The sequence below is a fragment of the Epinephelus moara genome, chromosome 8 (genome assembly GCF_006386435.1).
Source record: "Epinephelus moara isolate mb chromosome 8, YSFRI_EMoa_1.0, whole genome shotgun sequence".
Classification (NCBI taxonomy): Eukaryota; Metazoa; Chordata; class Actinopteri; order Perciformes; family Serranidae; genus Epinephelus; species Epinephelus moara.
Genome location: NC_065513.1, coordinates 28,233,002 through 28,259,308, shown reverse-complemented (window position 1 = coordinate 28,259,308; position 26,307 = coordinate 28,233,002). Strand labels below are relative to the sequence as shown.

The 26,307-nt window shown below is 41.9% G+C and overlaps 1 protein-coding gene across 1 annotated transcript in view; it reads left to right on the top strand.

Annotated features, from left to right (window-relative positions):
- Positions 1-20,816, top strand: part of plcxd3 (phosphatidylinositol-specific phospholipase C, X domain containing 3) — a 28,299-nt gene extending 7,483 nt beyond the window's left edge. The window contains exons 2-6 of the mRNA XM_050051999.1: positions 9,038-9,294; positions 9,542-9,715; positions 13,717-13,892; positions 17,073-17,174; positions 18,202-20,816. Of these exons, the coding sequence (XP_049907956.1) occupies positions 9,038-9,294; positions 9,542-9,715; positions 13,717-13,892; positions 17,073-17,174; positions 18,202-18,358 (866 nt within the window). The 3' untranslated portion in view covers positions 18,359-20,816. The remainder of the gene's footprint in view (positions 1-9,037; positions 9,295-9,541; positions 9,716-13,716; positions 13,893-17,072; positions 17,175-18,201) is intronic.
- Positions 20,817-26,307: the final 5,491 nt, after the last annotated feature.

Below are 26,307 nucleotides of genomic sequence, written 5' to 3'. Positions count from 1 at the left end.
AAAGCATGAAGGATTGGCGTGTGTTTGCTGAATGGATAATGATTACATATGGACAACGCTGTCGCCCTTCTGTGTTATGGTGAGCATGTTTATATTGTACTGACAATAAATGGATCGCCAAGTCCAAATAGATAATGTGCACTGGACACTAGTTTATTGTTTGCCTAGAACACGCGTCCGGAACAAGTTCACCTGTTTGCCTGTCAGTGGCTTTGTTAGACATTTTGTCACTACAGTATGTCATACACTAAATATGGATAGGTATCCCACACAAGCCCACCTAATAAAATCCGAACTATTCCATTAAAGCAAGTTGTTGAACTGGCCTAAAGCTAATTTTTACGTCTGAGTAACATTATTATTTCAGTGTATACAGTATCAGAAAAATAGCACTTCATTCAGAATTATACCTAAAATTAATTAATTTAACAGCAGAGAACATTACATTTTATCTGAGTTCATTCAAAACTGGCAAACTACTGGTTGGGATAAACGACTTCCCCTCACAGATAGTAAAATGACCACATAGAACAAAAGTGTCAGATTTACAGGGCTCAAGGGAGCCGTACTTAACCTCTCCAATGGCTGACTGTAGCAGCTTAAGGCTTTACCAGAGGTAAGAAATGAATAGCATACCTTAGGCCAGGGGGGAAGGGTGACGGCAATTGTATTAAGTTGAGATGGCCTTGCAGGCAATAAAAACAAATCCATTGCAGAAGAGGCGTCTTCAGTCTTGCCGGCTCCCTCGGGGCAGAGAAAAGGCCGGCCCGGACTTTTAGCTGTAAATCTGTCCATCAGTCCCTCGACTAGACCATTCTGCTGCCACTTAAGCCCCAGAACAAGGAGGATGAATGGTATCAGATGCCAGAATAAACACTGGTAGTGCAACGAGATGCTTGAAGGGCAGGAAATCAGCCAGCTTAAAAGCCACTGAAAAACAGAGGATGTAAAATTGAAAACAAACAAAGGAGGAGAAAATAGTTTGGTAGAGAGGAAGACAAAGAGAGGGAGAATATTTGTCCTGGAGAAACGAAGCAAATGGGTGGTAAAGAGGTGGGAATGACACCGCTTTTTTCTGTAATGGATATGCCCTCGTGAGTCACAACCCACCCAGATCTCTGTTAGCTCAACTTTACTCTGACCAAAGTCATTGTGTTTGACCCGGTGCCACTGACAGCAAAGTCTGGTGTTACACTCACAACAAAACATCTCAACTTTTCAATTTTATAAGCTGCTCGAGTAAATATTTTGTCAAAATATCTTAGAAACAGGCAGGAATGATTAGGTATGGATTCTCCACGGGCTGCTTTTGCCTCACGACTGGCTGTTAATTGAGTTTTCACGCAGGAGGACATTTATCTTGATTCTAAAAGTCAAATAATTAAGCCTCATCGGAAATGTACGTGCTTTGTGAACACTGCTACTTGCAAATGGATGGTAGAGAGCAGCAAGGCAGGAGACAAAGTGAGACTGGAGCGAATTGAACAGGAGTTTGAAAAATAGAGAGCTGGAATGAGCAACACTTGAATTACTATAAAAATCATATAGAAAAACCCATGCAGGGGAAGCGTGGAGGAGGTAGGATGGGGAGTCTGGAGCCCATATCTGTCTTTTAGTATCATTTAGCTCATCTCCACCCTGTTACTTTCCATTTCCTTGTCATTTTCTCTGTTCTCCATCCTAAAATAGAGTCCATGGTGAGCAGTAATGATTTGTCATGAAAAAGGTCATAAACCAACAGTGGTCCTCTCTGAATGGGCTGGTCTCATTCAGTCAGAATGACTCAGTTAAAGCAGATCAATTCTCTGAGGTAACAGTCATCAGCCACCACCGCCGTCATCCTCGTCATCATCATCAAGTGAATCGGCGTGTTATCATTATCTCGGCTTGTTTCAGCCTTTATCTGTTTCTCTGCTGCACTCCGGCTCATTGTCTCTCTTTCCACTTTCCTCACATCTTCGTCGCCCCGGTGATGTGATTATGTCGCCGATGTGAGGGAGGAAGAGTTTGCAAAGTTCACATTCAAAGCTGAGGTTCTTTATGTAAATCAAGGATTTTGATGTTTTTCAGTGCATTTTTGTGTTTGTCCGTGCGCACGTCTTCACATCTACCACAGCTAAAGCTATCAGACAGCATGAGAGGAGACAGTTTGGGTATCGTTTATAATAATCAGGTCACTCCAAATGGAATATAATATGTGTTTTCTTTAGTATATAATCATCTGAATGTAGATTCGTCATGTTTTCATTAACTTAAAATGAACCATTTACATCTACAGAGTCCACTATGTTTCTACTTCAGCTCAGAACCGACAAATCAAACACTAGCTGTAGATAGCGCTGTTTGCGTTTTTGAGTCAGACACCATAGTTAGCAGTCCCTCCATGATGAGCAGCATTAAAAAACAAAACAAAAAAAACAAAACACTACTTCTTTTGTACGTGACATTCCTTCATTCAGTGTTTCATTGTTTTTACCTGTTTAAATCGTTGGAACTGCTGCTGATAATTCACTTCCGATAAAAAACCTCTTGAACTTCTGGATCATAAATTATTAGAGAAAATACTTAAACACAATAGGATGCCAGGGCGGCATGGTGATGCAATGGTTAGCATTGTCACCTCACAGCAAGAGGGTTCCAGGTTCGAAACCTGGGGTGGAGAATTCGAACCCAGGGTGGGGAAGCTCTTGCGTGCAGAGTTTGCGGTTCTCCTTGTGTCAGTGTAGGCTTTCTCCGGGTACTCCGCCTTCCCCCCACAGTCCAAAGACAATTGGTGACTCTAAATTAGCCGTAGTTCTGAATGTGAGTGTGAATGGTTGTCTGTGATCTATGTGTCAGCCCTGCGATAGTCTAGCGACCTGTTCAGGGTGTACCCCATCTCTCGCCAAATGTGAGCTGGGATTGGCTCCAGCCTCCCTGAGACCCCCAACAGGATAAGCACGTACTGAAATGATTGAATGAACATTAGGATGCGCTTCGCTAGCAGCCCATCTGCGATGACGAAAAAACACTGATTTGTAACGTGACACTGCTTCATTTAAATTTTTTAATTGCTTGGTCCATTTTTTTGGAGAGGAAGTGACCTCTGCAGATGATTCAGCCCCCAATAAAAACCACCTGAATAATGACGACCAAAGGAATCCTAATTGGGGGTTCACGCTTGGCACATTGACGAAGTTCCCAGCCAACATTTTTATGTGGGGCCCAATGTGGGTAGTAAATGGGCTGAAAAATGGGACCTATATGGGACTGTCCACAGGTTCCATATTGGCCCCATGCAAATTGAACCACATGGGTTATGCTAGGGCTACTTGAGCACCAAGTGGGTATGGGCCCAAAATGGGCATCTCTTCTGGAACCCACTCATGCAGGCAACTGGCTTGAGGCCAATATGGAACCAGCAGACAATCCCATATAGGGCCCATTTTAAGTTCATTCACTACCCACATTGGCCCTGCATACAAATGTTGGGTTTCAGCCAGTTGCAATCTACAATCCTCACTACTAGATGCTACTAAATCCTACACACTGCTCTTTGGAATTAATGTGGTCATATATAACCAAAGTGTAATCACTCTGCAGGTCTTTACCAATAAATAAGTTATTTTTTAAGAGAGGAAGAGGTTTGTTCACTGTGGTCGAGGTCACTAGGGAAGTAATTAGTTGGATTTCTTAGTAAGCTCTGTGGCAGCAGTAATTACTTTCTAGTCTTATTTCTGGCACTTCTATATATTAAGAAAGAATAAAAACCCAGTAAACATTATATATGGTCCAGTGCATGTTGTGGTTCAGTTCCGAAAGACAGGAATAAAAAGGAAACAACTTAGTCTGAGGCACGTTTTAGAGATTATTTCAGAAGATCTGCATGAGGATGAAAATCTATTGGTCGCACACTTCATTTCAAAAATTGTTTCCACACATTTCCAAATGAATGTGTTGCCCTTGAGACACTGCACAGCGTTATAACAAATGATGTCATAATAACATAAACAATAATTAATCATGTTCAGAGCTCACATAGCAGTGCTTGATTGTGTTGGGATTCAGTTTCCATCTCCGTGTACAACCATCTCTGCAGAGTCTTGTAGATTTCTTGCACACCTGGCAAAATGTGTGGTCCTTTAGTCTCTGTTTTTCTTCTCCACGGGCACAATGCACAGGCTTTTTGTCATACATATTCAACGCAATGCTCTTTAGTAATGCAAAGTAATGCCTTGGGTGTTCAGCTTTCATTAAGGCCTGCTAAGATGTTGGTTGAATGATCCGAGGGGAGTGTTGCATTTAATATATATGAGCTGAACTAAATATCTCCGAAATGTCCTAATTAATTGTGCAAGTAGGTCCCTAGCTATTTTAGTTAATTATATTGATAAGCACATAATTGTTAAAGTGTTTCTAGTTTCAGCTTCTCAAGTGTGAAGAATGCCTTTCATTGTTTGACCCTGGAGCCTTCTTCCTTCTACCAAAAACCCCTTTGTAGCAGATAATATTTTATGTTTAACAAACACGAACACTGAGTGAGCTGCTGCCAGATAGTCTACAAGCTAACATACAACATAAATAAAAGATGCTAACTACAAACTTATCATTCTGATACGTTAGCATCTGAGTCCGACTGAGGCTCAAACATGTATGGCAGAATCTCTCTAAGGGTGTTTTCAGACCTAGAGTTGTCTTGCTTTGGTCTGAATCAGGGACTCATTTTGTTACATGGTTGCATAATTGCCTAGAGTTGGTTCATGTTCTCNTTGAAAACGAGGCGCGGCTCCAACTAGGAAACAATGTTTTGATGCATTGGATGTGCTGAATGTGCATATTAAGGCAGTTAGTTTGGCTCAAGGTCAGAACACGTTCTCACTGCAAACCACAAACAACACCAGAGTTTGTTTGTAACTGGACCGAGACCACCTCTTCAAGAAGGTCTTGGTGCACACCTGAGTGCGATTGCTGTGTTCACACCTACCCAAACGAACCGCATTTAGGGGGCAAACGAACTTGAGTTCGATTGAACCGAACCAAACAGGGCAGGTGTGAAAGCACCCTAAAGTTTCCTCTAATGCTAACAATAGCCATCTTCATGTACGCTTGTCTTTCACCGGCCGACCTAGCACGAGCAGCGCTGGAGAAAGCAAAAGCGAAACCGACCAAAAGCATATTTCTCAGAGGGAGAAAGAGTAGTTTTCCATCGAGCCTCTTATTTCTAACTATTATGTTGGAATGATTAACAAAATTAAAATATGTCTGGAGAGGGACTTTAAGATATCATGACTGATTATTTTTCACCATTTTGTGACATTTCTAACCAGGTAATAAGGTAAAATTGTATATCAGTGGATGATGTTGCACAGCCTTCAGAGTCAAAGTGAAATCTTTCTCTGCAACAACAGCAGAGCCAGCTGTTGCGACTAGTTAAGGTCATACTGTATTACACTGTGACCCTGGTGGTAGGATTCAGCCTGTGGAGATGCTGTTTGCCGCCCTGCCCCAGGATTCAGCTGTCTGCCCTGCTTATGGTCATTCTCTGGGCCCACTGCAAAGACCTGGCGCTGCAGTGTAGCTGAAGGTCACTTCAGCTACACGTGTGTGCGTTGGTGAACGGGGAGGGGAGGGTGCGTGTTTGTTTGAGTGAGGGATTATAATGAAGAGACAAACAGAATGAGAGTTGATTGCAGTGATGAGAGCACGAAGGTCCCCAAATTACTGTCAGCCTAATTTCCATAACATGTACATGCGCACACACACACATTACTCATTTCTCACTCTCAATCAGGCATGGAAGGACACACGACCTTCAGACCTCACTAGCAGATTTCCCGGTGGATTGATGGCAAGGAATGCTTAAGTGACACCTGGGAAAACATCAATATATCGACACAGTCTCACAATCTGCCCAAAGTTATTTTTATTGCCACTAACGGGATGGGATTTAGTATTTTTCTGTGGATACAGCTCCTAGAATAACAGTTAAAATACCCATGATTTTTTGCTTTTGCTTAAAGCCTTAGTTTAACCAAATGATAATAAAGCCTAACACTTACTCACAAATGGTGTTTTTAATCTACTCGGCTTGTTTCTAGTTCATCTGAGGTTTTCAGATACCATTTCTCTGACATCTCTGCTGCCACTCCAAAACAATAGCGTCGAATGAAAACGTGTTTGTGAAGCTCAAGGCACTGAAAAATGACATTTAAAAAGTGTAACAGCATCAGTCTTTTCAGGTTCTCAGTAGCATACATAGAACAGCTTTCAGCTTTCTGCAGAAGAAATGGATTTATCACTCTTTTGATATTTTTTGTAAGATGATAAAAAGCGCCACAGTTAGAGCTAGAGATTTGATGGTAGGTCAGCTGGTTCACAACGCATACATCTCAGTGCAAGCAGTAGTTCAGCGACCTTGTCTGGTAGAGGTCTTTCCAATTCTGCTTGTAAAGCAGAGCTGCATGAGTCCTTCATATATTGAGAAGTGGGTGAAATAGCTGTGAACATGATGAGTCAAAGCCAGAAGTTTTTCTTTCTCTTTCTTTGTCTCTTAAAGATATTATCTGATGAACTGAAAATGCCTCAGACACTTTCTGATTTTATTGATGATGACAGAATCTTATTTCTGCTTAGAAATAAAGATGTCCTGGAATAAACTTTAAATTTTCATTAGAAAATCAGCACTAAGAATCAAATCACAGAGGCGCTCATGTTTTGTTAAGATCCATGAAACATGAGTATGGTCCAATATTACAATTGCGTTACGAGAATAAGATGAAACAGAATGAAGGATATTATTTTCAATAAGAGAATACAATACATATTTGCAAGTGTGAAAGAACTCTGAAAGGTAGAAAATAGCTTTTCTGCATGGGTTTGAAATTGCAAACTGAGTCATTGAGGATTAGATTAGACCAGATTTTAGAGGCCCTCTTACAGAGGCAGAGGGTCAGACAGCCATCACGTGTAACCAAAAGTTAAAGACTCCCAAATAAGGCTGTACCAAATAGTACAAAACTTCATTCACAATGTTGACATCAAATTCTAAATCAACATCTCAGAACAAGCAGCAACCTCACTGGGACTGAAAAATGAAGCCAATACCAAAGTGCCAAAAACTGCAGTTTTTTAAACAGCCACTTGAGGCTGGCTCCAGAAGTCAATCACTCCCCACAGACACCCATGTTAAAATACCCAAATAAACATGTTTACCGTCTGGTACAGAAAATGGTTTTGGTCTCCATAGCTAAATTCAACATTCATGACAACTGTAGGGTTTTTTTTTTTAAGATATTTTTTGGGCATTTTTAGCCTTTAATGGATAGGACAGACAAGTGTGAAAGGGGGAGAGAGAGAGAGAGTGACATGCAGCAAAGGGCCACAGGCTGGAGTCGAACCCGGGCCGCTGCCTTGTACATGGGGTGCCTGCTCTACCACTAAGCCACCGACGCCCCACCCATTTACATTTTATTAGGGCTTACATTTCTCTTGCCTAAAACCCCAAAACTTCTGACTCCAAAAAACCAACATGGTAACAGCCTTAATGCTGAACTTTAGGCTTCAAAACAATAGTCCACAAACCAATGGGTGATTTCAAATGTAGCGTCCCCAGCTGATTAATGGTCTGGCTCTCTGACTATTGGTTCACAAAGCTTTTTTTCAATAATGTATCTCCAAACAAATAAAATTAAAAATATTGCAATTCTTCCTCAGCATAACAAACTTTAGGCACACTGAGCTCACAGCAAGGTAGCTTTTTTCTAGCACACACATGCCCATTTAAACTCTGAGAAAATGATTAAATTATAATTATAAAGCAACATAGTATTAAACACAATATGAAATTAAATGTAGACAAACAGATGCTAAACATTAACTCTCGTTGTGAAGATGTATTTACGCTGTATACAACATTTGTGAGGTTTCTTTCTTACTACCGACAACAAACCCTTTCAAAATAAGAGTACCCGCCTTTACAATCTAATTTCCTGGCTTTTCTTCTTCAAAATAAAAGCATGCCTTTACAATTTAACTAACACAATAAAAGCCGATTATATGACTATAATAGAGCATGGCGAAGGACATTTACATCACGGTAGCTACATCCATTAATTTTATGGTCTAAATAATCATTTACAATATTCACTACATGTTTTACCTTACCAAATATTCTGCTTCAGTCCTAATTTGTTGATGTTCAGCCTTTCAGAAACAACATTTTCACTGTTTGCTCTCCTGCACACAAAGGGAGGCCCACATCTGTATTAACCGCACAGTTTAGCAGCAATTTAACAGCAGCATGAATTATATTTATTCATTAACAAATTTGATTAAATAAAATCACTTTATTCAAATTGAGGATTTGTTTAGAGATTTTTTAAATCATTGGGGTTGATGGGTGATGGTAACGACAAGACAGACCTTCAAGTTTAATTTAAAACATGACCTCAGTAGAAACTGTAAATGTAAAAAAAGGCATTTGGTACAGACCCAACTTAAAATCAATATGACAACTGAGTTATTCCATCTGCTGAGGAAGACCTCGAGATGTGGTTGGTAACAACATGTTAGTTGTACTTTATGTTCTTGTCAAACTGCGTCTTCCAAGGTCAAGGGTTAACTTTAAGCTCAAACTGAGATAACTTATTTAAAAGTATTGAGCCAACATACTGTTGTGTGGACCATACCAAAAGTTCCAGGCTGTAGATGTACGAAATAGGTGGAAACCACCAACAGACGTTTGAGGATTCACTATAAAAAATAGATACCGAAAGCGAAAGAGAAAAGAAAATCCAATACTAAGCAGAGAATTGTTTTTCTCTCTTTGTTCTGTCTCAGAAGTGATGGATGAAAGATATTATACATGACCACAACTTTTCAAGTTGCCTGAATAACAGCACTCGCGGTCGTGAGTTATGAACTCACAGTGAGTGTTGTTGCCATGGCGCTGAGCTGTTTTCCAGCACTGACCCCACTCTCGCAGCTGTGTCCCACTGCAGATATAAAACCTGCAGTGGTCGATACCTGCATGCAGACTCATGTTCTGTGTCTTCTCCAGGTTCCCATGATTCGTTCAGTTTCTACATCGACGAGGCGTCTCCGGTGGGCCCCGAGCAGCCGGAGACGGTGCAGAACTTCGTGTCTGTTTTCGGCACGGTGGCCAAGAAGCTAATGAGGAAGTGGTTAGCTACACAGACGATGAACTTCACCAGCCAACTGGAGGCTGGGATCCGTTTCTTTGACCTGCGCATCTCCACCAAGCCCCGCGACCCTGACAATGAGCTGTTCTTCGCCCACGGGCTCTTCAGTGCCACGGTCAGTGCAGAATTTTGGTGATTTTTGATGTAAAATATTTTGCAATGCTTGTGGTTGCTAAGTGATGTTTGCACATATCTGTGTATGTGGCAGCATATTTGAGTCAGAGTACAGACAGAAAGCTAAATCATGTTAGGCCCTTCAAAGATTTTAAGTACATCACAATCATTTGTGTGTCTGTATTTCATATCATTATGTCATTAAACAAACTATTAATATATGTCTTGTTCATATTTGTCTTTCTTAGGTCAGAGAAGGTCTAGAGCAGATCAGCACTTTCCTGTCAGCTCATGCCAGAGAGGTTGTGTTCCTGGACTTCAACCACTTCTATGGCGTGCAGAACCTGCACCATGAAAAACTGGTGGCCATGTTGAAAGAGGTGTTTGGGGACAAACTCTGCCCAGTCGTCTTTGCTCAGGAGGTACTGTCAAATTCAAATACACATAACACCTCACAGTAGAGCTTAGATCGGGCCCAAAAAATCCAGCCTGACCCCACCCGAACCCATGCATGTTCTCTCTGAGCCCGACCCGGCCCTTCCCTTTAACTGTAATTATGAGCCCGAGCCAGGTTTAAACCCAACATTTTTTTTAAGGATACGAACGTGGACATTGAAGGCTGACTCTCGTCTTTCTTTCCATGGCAAGCCTTCGTCATGTGCCTCTTACATGTCGAGGCCCCCTCCAGGTGTGATAAGTAGTTGGTTCCATAGCCTAGGTCTGTTATGAGGAGCCCGACCCGTCCGAGCCCCAGGATAGTGGCAGGAAATTGCGCCCTGACTCGGGTTCGGGCTCGGGCAGTGAATCTAAGCTCTACCTCACAGATACCCTTTTTCCACCAACATGGAACAGGTTCCTTTCTGGTTCATTCACCTAATTTTGACCCATTCAGAGCATTTCAACAAAACTGGTTCAAGAACCAGAGCTAAATTGGTGGAAAAAGGAGTGAGTGGGAGTGGGAGTTCAAAATAATTCAACCAGTTTTGTATCAAACAGTGTGGTTAGTATAGGTAAATTACCTATGCTAAACTGCCATCCATCTTGCCAGCTCCCAGATCTCCCTGCTCATCTCCAAGCTCAAATCTGTGAATTTTTGCTGGCTTTAAAACTGTTGATCAAACTACAGATTGTGTTTCAGCATCAGGATACAAGACGTACAGAATCAGATCTCGCTCTCAAACTCAGATCAAACAGTGAAACTAGGCAGTACTGATCAGATCTAACTAAGATTCTGTAGGGCTGGCTCGAATGCTTCAAAGCTCATGCCGTTGCCATGGGAAGCAATGTCCAAATCCGTATTCCAATGCTTCACTTTTCTGTACCATCACCCCAAAAATCCCAAATAGCCCAGAAATTAAGACATAGTAATCCAGCATAATTCATTATGCGTCATCATTAGTTATTACAAGGGCATTTAACCTCAGTGATGGGTCTAGTTTTGTGACCACAACAGTGACTACATGTAACAGGCTGACGGTACACTGGCAAGATGTTGAAAAAGTCACTCCAAAAACTCAAGTGCCAGATTTGCCAAAGGAAGCTTATCACAAATCTCCAACTACCTTGACACTTGACACCTGAAAACTGTAAGTAACATCTTAACTGTCTTGCAAAGTATTCTTTTTTCCTAGTCTTCATGGCTAGTGTTACTGCAGCCTGCATGCTAACAAAATGGCTAAATGTCATTAGGGCTGCCCCCGACTAAGAATCAATAATCATTATTTAGGGCCATTAGTCGACTAGTCACTCGCATGTTTATGATATTAACTTAATTATTCAATAGAGTGAGAAAGAACAGTATCAGTAACATTGTTAACACTGTGCTACATTACAGAGAAATACAAAACTGTACTAATGAACCTTCATTAATATAGGCCTATATTTTATCTACAAGTGCACGTCACACACTGAGCGAGCCGCCTGTTAATGACGCTGTCGGCAAAGCAGTAATGATTGTGCTAAGTGGCTAATGGGCATGTAGCTACTTCCATGTGTCAGATGATGCGTCATGTTTGTAGTCGACCAATGAAGATGAGTTTACATATCACCTTGGGTTCGTCCTTCACCTTCTCAAAATGAGCCCACACTTTGGATTTCCTGCCCGACATGTTATTAACTAGCCTGTGGAATAACAGCAGGTACCAGCCCTGGAAATTAGGGGCTGTACACATGCCTGGGAAACACGAGGTCGGGCACTGGGCGCTACTCGTGTGCCTTTTCTGTGCCAGCTTTCAAGAGCGCGGCAGCAGGTTGTGTCTGAGGTTGCTCAGCAACCTTAACAAGCACCATATCACAGCCTATTTACCTGAAATCCTGAGTGCAGAGCAGATCGTCTTCCAGGCGCTGTTTATAAGTGTGTAGGCATATCATCCGTGGGACAGATGTAAAGCTGTGGGTAGCCCTGCACTAACATGATCAACTTTACCGTATTTATCAGACTGAATATTTACAGAAGAAGGGAAAGATATCTGACGGCTGTGATTGGTTTGTAACCTGACTCCTGTCTGACTGCTGAGCGTGGCCACTTCCTGTGCCTGTCCTTTCAAATTAAATCCCCACATGGTCCAGTCATATAGGTGTTGATTTATTTTGATAAGGTGCAGCTCCTAATAGAGTTTCTTTTCTTTTTTTTCTGCGACTGAGCAACCAGTGAAATCTTGCCAACTAATGACCTTTCTAGTTGACTAACATTTGGCCGACTGTTAGGGTGCAGCCCTTATTGTCGTTTTTCTACCCCTCTGACAAAGGTAAATGCTACAGCCCTTTTTCTCTGTTTTCCCCGGTCATGTATAGACAGCCCAGTTTTATGCAAAGATCATTTTTCCAACAGTGAAATACTTCTTTGTGTGACCTAGAAGCAGGCACCAAACATTTATTACAGATACACCTTTACAACTAAAAAACAGAACACATCTCAGTACGTGTGTGTGTGTGTGTGTGTGTGTGTGTGTGTGTGTGTGTGTGTGTGTGTGTGTGTGTGTGTAAGGCTTTTGAAAATGATTGTTTCCTCCGCCCTGCACACCAGTGATGATCTCTGTGTTTTGATCTCTTAAGATGCAGAACGATGGTTATCACATCACTAATCACTGTACACAGAGAATGCCCTTTAGCATAGATGTCAAGTAGGGAACTCCTCTTGTGCTCAGATTTGTATCCCTGTTGCCTCTCTCTGTCTTTTTCACTTTCCACTGTTTGGTCTCTCCCCCCACCCTGAGGTGAGGGTGTATGTGGGGAACCTGGATGAAGGAATACCAATCAATACCAGAGATCATAGCTTCCTGTCAGGTGCTGCTGCTGAATGAGGATGAAGTGTAGAGAAGAGGAAAAGGCCAACAGCGACTAGTGGATCCTGGAAAAATAATGAACATCTTCTGGGACGTCTCGGGTAGTCTTTAGAGTAGACAGATAACTGGTGTTCTTTCCTCCGCAGGTACTGTATTCACTCCTCGCTCCCCTTTCCTCCACTCCTTCGTCTATGAGTACATCTGCTCTTCTCTTGTCACCCCATCTACCTCACAGCAGCTCTCTTATAAACTCTTAATCAGCCGCACCACTCTTCTCCAGCAGTTGTTTAGCTTATTTTCAAGAATAATGCACAACTGGAAGCTCATTATCACAAAACAAATCACCTCATGTGGGAAATCAAAAACAAAAGCCATGTGGTATATATGGGGTTGCGATGAAAAGGCCTATTTTTATAACCACCTCCCTGTACGCCATCCAGCCTATTACCCGGCTCCTTCCTTTAATCAGCTGACACAGGGTATTGATTTTTCTGTTGTTGGGACTACCTAACTTGATTTAGCAACAATCTTCTGCCAGAAATATTTCAGCAGAGAATACAAACATATGGTGCACGTGTCCATACCATACACTTTTGCAGAAATTTAACCATAGCAATGAAAAAGCACTGCTGTTTAATGAAACAAAAACTGAACTGCAGAAAGGTTTTACTCAACATGTATTTTCTCTCAGGTTGTCTTCAGTCCTCTGTGAAATGTTTTCAATATATGTTTGCCTCTTGAATAGCCTGTAATAGCTTCAAAAATACACATTCAAATTGTGTTCCAGCTCTCTTTAGTTCTCTTCTCAAAAAGCAACACACTATGATTAGACGTAAAACACCGGTTGTCTTCAGGAATAACATACCTGACAATTTCTATGTTCAATCAGAACTGAGTGTGGAACAAAGCTGCTAAATAATCAGAGTGATGCATCACATCATGCAATTATATCCACTTATTTCTATTTGCTTCCATTCAAATAAACATAAAGCTTACTAAATAAACTGCCAGGTACAAAATGTTTTCTGTCACTCAGCAGCACAGAGGGGGTTCTTTTGTATTTACTAATCACCCATCACCTTTTTGTTTTTCTTTTGTCACCTCTCACCATGTCCCCCCCTTTATGTCTCCATCCCCAGGTGACTCTGCAGTATCTGTGGGAGAAGGAGTACCAGGTGCTCGTCTTCTATCACCACCCCATGGCCCTGGAGGTGCCCTTCCTGTGGCCAGGCCAGATGATGCCCTCTCCCTGGGCCAACACCACTGATCCAGAGAAGCTTGTGCAGTTTCTCCAGGCGTCCGTCACCGATCGAAGGTCAGCGTCTACTTTTGTTTCTCTGTGAGCAGGTTAAAGGGGACAAAATCTCTGTACTTTTTCAACCATGGCGGGTCATTCTAGCATGATTTTGATTTACTTTCTTGATGCTTATACTTTGCTCAGAGTTCAGGACGTAGCAATTTAATTTGCTGTATTGAGTTTGTAAGTTCTCCCTGTGTCAGTCAGTACGTTTACATGACACTTGAAAAAAACGAATTATTGCCTTAATCTGACTATAATTGGACAACTGAAGTGCATGTTAACGCATTACTCCGACTAATATCGGAGTTCTCCAACTCCGATTAAGACACCCAGATAATGTGATTGGAATTAGATTTTCTCCGGCATGTATACGCTGTAATCGGAGTTAAACTAGACAATGCATGTGCGGATGCACCACACCCCCCGTGCTGGCGTATGACCCCGGAACAGACAAGACATGCTATTGTTGTAGCCCTCCAACAGCATACAGCGTTCTTGTCTGCCTCTCGAAATCACCATGACCACGAGGGATAGCGTGCACCCTATCTGCACAATCAGTAACGCGTACATTACGTACGAGATGAACAAAGCTGTACGATTATCCATCTTGCTGTTGTTCGAAAATGCCGGTCTGCCGCCTGACTCCAGTTGTTTATTATTAAGTGACGTAATAGGTCAACCTAAAAGGGGTCCGTATAAACCCGCTGAAACGACGCATATCGCCACCTAGTGTTGAGGAGAAGGACACGTTCCCGTCAGTATTTCGATTTTCTCAGTTGCATGTAAACTGGGACAAGGACAGAAAACTGATTAGATGCCAAAATCTAATTTGGAGCATAGCTCGATTAAGCTGTGCATGTAAACGTACTGACTGTGGGTCTTCTCCGGGTACTCCAGCTTTCTCCCACAGTCCAAAGACATGCAGGCTAATTGGTGACTCTAAATTGCCCAAAGGTGTGAATGTGAGTGTGAATTGTTCTCTGCCTCTATATATTAGTCCTATGATAGTCTGGTGACCTGTCCAGGGTGTACCCCGCCACTTGCCCATGTCAGCTGGCATAGGCTCCAGCCCCCTGGAAAATGAATGAATGAATGAATGAATGGCTTAACAATAACCAATTAAGAGGATAGGAACTGGGATGAAATACACAAGTTCCTGCAATATTTGGAATAAGTGACACACCAATGGCTAACTTGTAAACAAGACTAGGCTGAAACCTAGAATATGGATGGACCTCGTATGGTCATTGTGCTTAACTGTGGCTGTAATAGCCTCCTTTGAGGACTGCCCAAGCCCCATTGTAAAAGCACCCTGGGGACGTAAATGAGGGCTGTTTGCACCTATACATTGTGAAAAAGCAACGACCAGCGGGGAGGCCGCTACACTCAACAATCAATGGTCTTATTTTATCACTCGCTCAGTGAGGCAGGGACAGACTCAAGTTTATGAGGCCGGGCCTGTTTTGCTACAGTTCAGACAAAAATATTGTAAAACCACATTTTTATCCTATAAAAGTCATACATGTCATACTCCATACACATATTTTGAAGAAACTGCTGGCAGTAATGGGAGACAACTTATTTTAAAACTGGTCCAGTATTGAGGAAGACCACTGCAGCCGGCAGCAGCTAAACAGGCTGCAATATAACCAGTCAGCATGTTTGTACTGTCAAAGTACGCTCCCTAAAAATACTTGTTTTTGCCACTGACAGGCTCAGATTATTGCTCTAAGTGTCTCATAATTTATGGAAAGGATCCCTACAGAGATAGATCTTGTTGTAAAGGAGTAAGATCCTATTTGTTTAACTAGAAACAGCCCCAATGTCGCCATCACCAAACCCAACATACTACATTTAAATAAACAGTAATTTCAGCATGTATAGAGCCAGGATATTTCATATCTAACTGGATAAATCAAGGATTTATTTTAACCAAACCACAGTTGGTGATTGTTGGAGCAGTGGAAAGATGAATCAAGGTGGTTTTTGTGAGTTTTATTTTGTTTCTCTCGACTTTGAATGAAGTGTGTTGTGTTGTTCGATGACTTTTCAAAAAAGGATCTTACTTTTTAACAAAATGACCTATCTCTGTCAGGATCCTTTCCATAATGTTGTCAGACACTTATAATAACAATCTGAGCCTGTCAGTGGGCAAAACAAGCTTTTTTAGTAGATGTATATTGAAGCCTGTTTTGCTGCTGCCGGGTACAGCGCGGTCACTTAGGGGCCAGGTTGAAAATTCATTTATTCATTCGTTTTCGGTGCCGCTTATCCTTAAGAGGTCACGGGGGGGCTGGAGCCTATCCCAGCTGACATTGGGCGAGAGGCGGAGTACACCCTGGACAGGCTGCCAGACTATCACAGGGCTGACACATAGAGACAGACAACCATTCACGCTCACATTCACACCTACGGACAGTTTAGAGTCACCAATTAACCTGCATGTCTTTGGACTGTGGGAGGAAGCCGGAGCACCCGGAGAAAAGCCATGGTGACATGGGGAGAACATGCAAACTTAACACAGAAGGTTGATGGTGAAGGTCGTGGTCCAGGTCATGGTAATCGTAAGTGCTATATCGTAGGCAACTGGACTTGCTTGCTTTTCTTGAAGACGTTTCGCCTCTGATCCAAGAAGCTTCTTCAGTTCTAAATGACTGGTATAAAAGTTGCAGGCTATAAACTCTGTGTGGGTGGGACCCCTTGCAGAGTTGTAGGGGTTACGTGAGCTCTTAGTATCAGAGTCGTTGAGGTCACAATGTGAGTCGTTGACCCATCTGGTCACCATGTGAGTCGTTAGGGTCGGGTGGGACCAGGGGTGAATGGGTGTGAAGTCGTCTGGGGAGGGATCCCAAGATTGCATTGTAGTTGGGGGATAAGTAGTGTCGTAAGCCACCCCCTCTGTTTAACGATGGTCGTGCCAGCTTGACGTAGACGCAGAAGGGTTCCCCCAGCCCAGGGTTAGAATCTTGCTGTGTGGTGACAATGCTAACCACTGCATCACCATGGTGCCCTTGAAAAATACCAGTTATCCTTTAAGTAATTGATTCTGATGTAAATCAAAGTTTATTCATATGTGCAGCACCTCTCTGCAGCAGATGTCATGAAGTGCTTTACAGGAATACATGTTATGTAAAAAACGACAGAAAGAAAGAACAGAATAAAATTAACTGTAAATGTTTGGTGTGTGTCCTGCAGGAGGAAGGGGACCTTCTTTGTCTCCCAGGTGGTCCTGACACCAAAGGCCAGCACTGTGATGAAGGGCGTGGCCAGCGGACTGAGAGAGACAATCACAGAAAGGTGTGTACATCTGCTTATGTGTGTGTGTTTCATTTAACAGAGAGACAGAAACAACAACTGTAAATGTTTTATGTTCAGTAAAACAGTGAGATTGGATAAGATGCTGGGTGAGCACCCCAGGTAGCACACAGTATTATTCACTGGGCACACAGGCGCTGTGGAGCCAAACTTATAGCAACACCTGAGGCAACAGAGGCCACATAAATGACATGATTTACCCACAACAACTCAAAACAAAACTTCATGTGCATGTACACACATAAACAGTCATATGTGAGTCATCACAGCGTTTTATAACTAAATCCAGAAGCATGTTGGTTTCTACAGGTTTCCCCAGGCGTTTGACACTGACCTCATTCAAGGGTTTTTTTTTTGTTTTTTTTTTAACAGCTGCCATAAACCCGAGGCGATGCTTCTCATCCCTCTCCTCCCTCTTTCTATATCTCCCCTTTTCAGTTCTGGTTCGGGAATTTTTATTGCTGATTTACCCCCAGGTTTGTCTGTATATCACTCCTCCTTAATGTCACCAGTTTGTTAAAAGCCTCAGCAGCAAAACCATCAATTTTCCTGCCATGAATTATTCATTTGATAACCCCACTATCAGCCATTCTCACCAGGCGTTTGGTTACTTTGATGCAGACATCATTCAAAATTCCGCCCATTCGTTTTGCCAGCGCAGGACTCAATAGAACAAGAAAGCGAGGCGTGAGAAGGAGACGACTTGTAGGATTTTTGCCGTGCGGAAAGCAGGGCGAGGCATCTGCAGGAGCAACACCCTCCCCCCGGTGCACGGCTCACATGAACACGTCCAGCGAGCGTTCAGAGTGTCATCCTCACAGCTGGCTTGCAGACATCCCATGCTGCGTCACAGATATCTTTTATCACAGCGTGCCCCTCTCTGTGTTAAACCAGCCGACCATGAATCATCCCTTCTTCTATCCTTCTCTAGATCTTTTGTGACTTCATATCCCCCTCTCCCTCTTTCCCCCTAAAGTGTGTCTGTGTGTGTTTTCGTGCGTCCTCCCAGGGCCTTACCGGGCATGATGCAGTGGATCAGATCACAGAGACCTGGGGAGAGTGGCATCAACATTATCACAGCTGACTTTGTGGAGCTGGGAGAATTCATCAGCGCCGTCATCACCCTCAACTATCACCTGGACGACGATGAAGATGACGCCACCTGAGAGCCTGCAAGGGGCGTCAGGGAGCACAGTCACCACCACCGCCACCGCTAGGGGCTTGGTCTGTGCTCTCACTCTTTTCTCTTTGGCATTTATTTCAGGAGGGGAGCTGCACTGCTCCTTTCACTTTATTTAGGGCTATAGTGAATTGAGAGCTCAAATGGGGGAGAAAAGGTGTTGAGGTAAGAGTTGGGAGACACAACAGAGTGTTTAGTTGGAGCACGAAGAGAATGAGGTTTTGTTTTGTTTCCTATTTTGGGGATCAAAATAGTTTTTCAAGTGTTTGTTTTCTTTACTTCCTGTGCTGTAAAAAAGCTTTTTCCACTGATCAATGCACTGTTTTCAGGCTTACCACTTCACGGGGGGTCGATTCCTCACAGCATATCAACTTTCTGCTAAACGTATCCGTACATCATTTTTTGGTATTCTAGTGACAGTTTTTTCAAAGGTTGTTTTAATTAAAATAAGTCTGTGTATCTTAAACCACTCAAATTGTAGGCTGGTGTGAAGTAGCTTGCCGTTGTTTGTCCAAATCTGTCCAAGAGATTTTTTTTTCTGACAATATGCACCCCTGGTCAGATCACTGCGGGTGTTCCTGAAACATGCCTCGAGCAGAATGTGTTTAAAAAGTGTTATTACAATGTGTTTACTCAATACAAATGAACCATCCCCCATATGTTTCCTCAGCAGTAATCTCTCACGGGGCTTTCTCCCAGTAATAATCTCCTCTGAAATCATCTTGCAGCCTAGACATTGATCAGACACCTTTGTGTATCGATACATCATCGATTCACTCTTCAAAACCACCAAGAAATAGGCAGTGAGAGTGCGGCCTGGCTAGCCGAGAAAAACACCAATCACGCCATTTATCTTTGCATCTAAACGAGAAAACTTTAACAATGTCTGTGTGTTTCAAATTTCCAAACAAGCATCTGCTGACACAAAAAAAAAATCTGTAAGAAAACCAGAAAAGCAATTAACGCCACAAGTCATTTCTAATGGTTAGAAATCCAACGTGACAATTTTATTGGATTTTGTGGTGGGTGCTGAGTCGTGATAGCCAAGTATAAAAATACAGTACATCTGGGTACGAGTGTATCCTCTGTCTGTGTGTGCGCCTATACTCACTGCTGTAGTGCAGTATATATGAGTCATCATGAGATGTATCACGGTGTTGTGTCTTTCATAATAACAGGTGATCAAGTTGCTTAACACTCACTCAGAGGCCCATTTTATTTCAAGTCAGAAAAGGCTCAACATCATAATTCGGAGTCAGGAGGTCTCGATGTAACAGCAGTGCTTTGACACTTGGAAAATAATACAATAAGTGTTTAGTTTAATATCTAGCTGTGACTCTTTGGTGTCTACCTTACTAGGTGTTTCATGTTCCTGAATGTTACTGACCCCCTGGATTTCTGCTGTATCATTTAGCACACTTTCATTTTCCTCATTTTATACCCTGCAGTATTTCATTTTAAGATGGAGAAGTAGTCTGAAACGGTACCCAGGACGATAACGGACATATTTTTATCGCAAGTTTTTACACATTATGCATGAAAACAATCGCATACAAGTCAAACATCCACACACCTTCTGATCAGTGTGGCATTTTCTGCTGAGAATGTATTCTGTAAGGACATTGTTGTCTAGTTTGGTAATGTACAAACCAAAACGGGAAACTTCTTTAGATTTGTGAATGTATGTGTCTTGTGAGTAACTGTGCCATTTCTAAAAAAAAATTGGGGAAAAAAAAAAAGTCTCATGTGATTGAGTGACTGAGTATCAGCTAGGAAGTCATTTTTGTATCGTATGCTTCAATGTGGAACTGAGTTCAAGTTTTAGAGTTCAAACAGTACTTCTTTCACTTCAGTGTGGTTTCATGTTCAAATGTTTTATATCGTGGAAAGTTTGTACATACTGAAACTGCAAATAGTATACTGCCGATGAATTGTAAATTATTTAAACTATTGCAAAGTAATTTAAAATAATTTCTTAACTTATAACTTATCTGAGATATCATACTGCTTCTTCTTTTCGTATTTTCAGTTGTGTGCATGAACCAGACACTTCTACATGTTGTTATTTACCAACAGGGTCCATTAGGTTTGTGCATCTTCTCGGTTATTTGTTATATTGTTCTCAAGAGCATGGGTGCATCTCAGCTGGAAATGTTTTGACCCTTTAAGACACACCTCCAAATTCATTTATTTTATACATGTTGCACTGCTTCAATCCCATACAGATTAAGAATGGAGCCACACAAACTAGCGGACTTGAAGAGGCTTGCAAATTGTGTTGTAAGGACATTTGTGTCTTCCCTGGTCCAAACTGTTGTCATTGCCTTTCTGTTCTGGTGTGAAAAGAGTCCTTTGCTGTTGTAAAACTCCAACACTTTTGTTCAAAAGTGACTCTGTTCTAAGTGGAAACGACAAATCAAATCAAATAAAGCTTCTATGCCTAATGAGTGACTAAGTGAAGCATCATTTCATGACCAGTCTCTGTCTCGTTCAGTGGTGATTGGTTGGTTAGTCGCTTGATTGAGGAGAATCATTACTAAAGCCATTATAATAAAACTGTAATTCAATTCAGCCACCAAATGGCAGTACTCTAATTCTAAAGTAGATTTGCAGCTTTTAAGCTAACATTCCAGCATTTCACTCCCTGTCTGTTGCAGAGGAGCATCCTAAAATCATCCAGTTACCAGGGTGATGAGGATGGAGGCGGGTGGGCAGCGGCACCCAGGGTGACCTTGCTGAGACTGTGTTTTGTAATTCAGCATCTGCCATTCTGCAGCCAGGTGTTGCTCACGAAGAGGAAACAGAGATAACTCAGATGCAGCGTGGCTCACTGTGTGTGTGAGCATGTTACTGTAGATTTGAGATCTGTACTTGTACGACAGAAATCTGTATTTTGCTGAGTTATTCTGACCTTCTATCGTGTGACTCATACAATTAGCATGTAGCAGTTCGTAGCGGTGACGAATCACTGAATCGAAAGATCATGCTCTCATATTAATGCTGTTTTACACCTATTAACACAGGGTTAAAGCTCCAGTGTGTGGGATTAAGGGGGATACATTGGCACAAATGAAATATAATACAATAAGTATGTTTACTTTAGAGTATAATCACCTGAAAATAAGACTTGTTGTGTTTTTGTTACCTTAGAATGAGCTGTTTATATCTACATACAGTAGGCAGTGGGTCCTTGTCCAGAGAGATCACCATGTTGCACTGCCATGTTTCTACAGCAGCCCAGAATGGACAAACCAAACACTTTGCATTTTGCCACGAGCCACCATAGTTAACAACCCCTCTGCGACCTGGACGTAAAAACCCCCCCACAGATTTTTTAAATGTAAAATTGCTTTATTCAGCGTTTTTACCGGTTTAAATCACAGGGTCCACTTGAATTGAAGAGAAGGAGACCTCTGAGAATAATTGGCACCGGGTAAAAACCTACTGAACATTTGGATTTTAAGTTATCGGAAAAAAATTGAGCACACATTAGCAGGTGTTGGTCTAGTGGCCATCTCTAACATGCCGAATAGCATCACAGACACACTAATTTGTAATGCAAAACTGCTTTCTTGGCTGTTTCCGTGGCCCAGAACTGGTAAATCAAACACTGGGTCATTCACATTTTCACATCGGCCACCATGGTTAGCAGTCCCTTCATGATGAGCAAAAAATGTTGTTTTTTGTATAGCATGAAATTGCTTTATTCAGAATTTTTACCGATTTAAATCATAGAGTCTGTTTGTTTCGAAGAGGAAATGACCTCTGCTGATAATTTACTCACGATTAAAACCTCCTGAACATCTGGATCTTAAGTCTTAAGTAAATCTTAGAAAAAATAGTTGGCTAGCAACCTATCTGTGATGGGCTGAAGAGCATCGGAGAAACACTGATTTGTAATGTGAAATTGCGTGATTCAATTTTTTTTAATGGTTTAAATCACCTGGTCCATTTGTTTTGGAGAGGAAGATTCCCCTGTGGATAATTCAGCTCCCAGTAAAAACCTCCTGAACAATGAACACCGAAGGAATTCTAACCAGGTGAAGATTCAGCTGGTTGCAATCTGCAATCCTCACCACTAGATGCCACTAAATCCCCTAAATCTCACACACTGTTCCTTTAATTGACATCACATCACACCACACAGATGCACACATACTTTCTGGTAGCTGTCCAGTACAATCACTGGGTAATGGAGGTAGAGTATACACAGCCCGTTGACTGGATGGTATTAAGTGCATTGACTACTCTGACTGCACATTACAGTTGCTGAGGAAAGCAAAGGTCACAACACATTAATTTCCTCTGTAGATTCTTTTGAACATGATGTGAGGATTCTTGTCCCGTGGGTTGTATTTGGTTTATTCGGCACATTAATGTGCTTTATCACACTTCCTAATGCACTGCTGTAGGTCATTATTAATGCCGTCCAAGGGAAAGTGAAAGAAAAGGCTCTACTATGTCCTTGGGTTTTATTGAAACAGTTATTTGCTGGAGGATTGAGAAAATGCAAATGCACAATGTTATTGTGTGCTTACGCCTGCGTGCATGTTTGTGTCTGTCTGTCACTCACGAGCACACTCAGGCAAGCACACGGGTGAGGAGGAGGTGGAGGTGTGGGAGGTAGAGATGGATGATGGCATTCAGACGGTTTAAAGAGGGGCAGTAACGAGATGCACGGTTTCAGAAAAGTTTGGAGTGTGAGGAGGAGGTAGAGTAATTTCACCAGCCACTCCTGTGTCTAGTTGTGGGGGGTACACGACACAGGGTGGCAATTTGTCTGCCAATAGAAGCTGCGCAGCAATCTGCAATATTACAGAGAGAGATATGAAAAGCAACATTAAAGGCTGGGATACACGGTTAATTATTTAAAGTCAACAAAGATGGAGTCATAACGGGGACAGGGGGAAACTGGGAATTGTAATGACTGTTTTACTCAGTCAGACATGAAAACAACAAATGGACAAAGGGAGGCAGCAGGCAATCCTCACAGCAAGGGGACAGAGGGAGAGCACTGTTTATGGTGTATTCATGTCATCCTGTCTGAGAGGGCCATCGGTCAGAAGTGACCCACTGCTGGTGGTTTACGACCTTGTTTATGACAGATTCATCACTACTTTGTGTTATCTATAAAGTCATAGAGCCACTTTTCCTTTCACTATATTAAAATGGACATATCTGTTAATGACACCAAATGCATCACAATAATTTGCTATACGTTAGTGATTTTCAACCCATTTGTGAAGCAACTTGTGAACCTTTGTCACAAGCTTCGTATTGCTGCTGTCCATTGAAAGCCATGTGTCTCCCTAAACTCCCTAATTTAAAGGAGCAGTGTGTAGGATTTAGTGGCATTTAGCGTGAGGATTGCAGATTGCAACCAGCTGAAACTTCTCCTTTGTGTCAAGTATGAGCTCTCAGTTAGGATTCCTTCAGTGTTAGTTGCTCAGGAGTTTTTAACTGGAAGCTGAATTATCTGCAGGGATCTCTTCCTCGCCAAAATAAGTGGACCAGGTGATTTAAACCAGTAAAAACACTGAATAAAACGGTTTGACTTTAAAAAAATCAATGTTTCTATGATGCTGTTCAGCTCATCACAGAGGGGCTACTAGCCAAGTACCTGCTAATGTGTGGTCACCTTTTTTTCTCTGATAACTTAAAATTATCCACAGTGGTCTCTTTGTCTGCAAAACAAACAGAAATGATGATTTAAACCAGTAAAAACAATGAATGAAGCAGTTTCACATTAGAAACAAACGTCTTTCTAACGCTGTTGAGCTCATCACAGAGAGGCTGCTAACTATGATGGCCAAATGGCCGAATACAAAAACACAAATGGCCCTATCCTAATGGCATCCTGTTGGGTGTCACAGAGCTGACATTGGGTAAGAGGCGGGGTACACCCTGGACAGGTCACCAGACTATCACAGGGCTGACACATAGAGACAAACAACCATTCACACTCACATTCACACCTACGGCCAATTTAGAGTCACCAATTAACCTGATGAGCATGTCTTTGGACTGTGGGAGGAAGCCGGAGTACCCAGAGAAAACCCACACTGACATGGGGAGAGCATAGAGACTCCACACAGAAGGGCTCCCCCACCCTGGGTTCTAACCAGGAACCCTCTTGCTGTGAGGCGACAATGCTAACCACTTTACCACCGTGCTGCCCACGTGTTATATTATATTCCATTTCTGCCAATACGATCCCCTAAATCCTACACAGTAGACCACTACAGCTTTATGACAATACTTTATAGGCAGTTAATTGGGTTCTTAGAGTGTTATATTGCCAAATACTTAAAGTAGAACTTTTTTTTTTAACCTGTAAGGGAACCTTTAATCCTGTAGGTTTCACAGTGTGATTTGTCACTCTGAAATTGCTGCATTCGACTACGTTTTAGATGCCTGAGGAAGTAGACTTACTCAGTATTTCAGGAAATAACCCACAAAGATTTTAGAAATGTCACACATAATACTATCAAACAAAAATATTTTTTCCAGGCAGGCCTAATGCCATTGGTTGTCTTGTACTTTCTTAGTCGAAATCAAATCAGCTTAAAAACTCATACAGCTTCCAGTCAGCGAAACTCCTTACAGACACACATTAAACCAATCAGAAGCAAAAAGTTATGCAAACATTCAAACTGAAACTTATAAGAGAGACCATACAAAATGAACAATACCACCACTGTGTTGATTATTTTGTACACCAACTAGTGTACATGCATTAAGTGATTTTAAATGCATAATGTTGGACTCACAGTTTTGTTAATGACAAGAAGTTCATGAGCTCCTAAATGTTTTTTTTAATGCAAAATGTCATCTTGATTGACAGATAGTAGAAAGACAGAAAACACAGGGATGTAATGCAACAAAGGTCACCTGGCAAATCACACCAGAGATGTTACAAGTACATACAGTATGCGCCATCAGGACACAAATATCACTTTAATGAAAACAAAAAAAAAAAAAAAAGTTGAAATATGGTGCACGGTTTATTCTCCAGGAGCGGAAGCACATAAGCTCCGTATTCATTGACTAAGTCTCTCTCTGTCGGAGCCTCGCAGCCTGTCGTTCTCTGGCAGACCAAACTTCCAGGGCAGATGGCGGTCAAAGACGCCCTCTGAACATCATGAGATCCACAGAAGCGGCACTAATGGAGGGCACGGTCTGGTGGCCCATTGTCTGAGCCAACTGTTATTCTAGCCTGAGGTGCTGGGACTTGGCTCGCTGCTGTACAGTAGCCGAGTCATTTAGCATCGGGTGGTCATTGTAGAAATACAGGAAATCACTTTTGTAGTCATTATCGCAGTCGAATATATGCACCAAGTATCCGTGTTATGTTTTGTCTAGAGTTTGAATGACAACCTGAGGTGACACTGCGCTCAAATAAAAATGTTCTCCCAGTTTTTATGATGTTTTCAGCGACAAATATTCTATTAATAATACAATATTTAGACACCTTCTTGCATATGACAAATTATACTGCTGTATATTTTTAGACAGATGGCTCACTTTTCCACTTGCTCTTCATCAATGACAGTCAAGTAGAAAATGCCATGCAATTTCTGCATTGCTTTAAAATTGCTGTACCTGGAAAACTGCTCTCAAATAAGATGCTTACCTTGAGGGAGCTTCTTTTCTTTGTGAATGTAGGGCTGGGACTGCAGGCACAAAGTGTTTGTTTGCTTTGTATTTTACTCTATTTTATGCCTCTGCTGTTTGCTTACAACCAGAGACTGTATTCTCGTTTCCAAAACGTCTTTGCCACTGTAGTAAAAAAAGTAACCCTTCTCTGTCTTTTGCAACTCATTCTAAATTGAGCTGTACATTAATTTGACATCCTGAATTTGGGGGCAAGATAAAATTGTCTCTTGCTTATTTCCAAAAATGATAGGCGGCAGGATTCGATGCTCACTAACACAA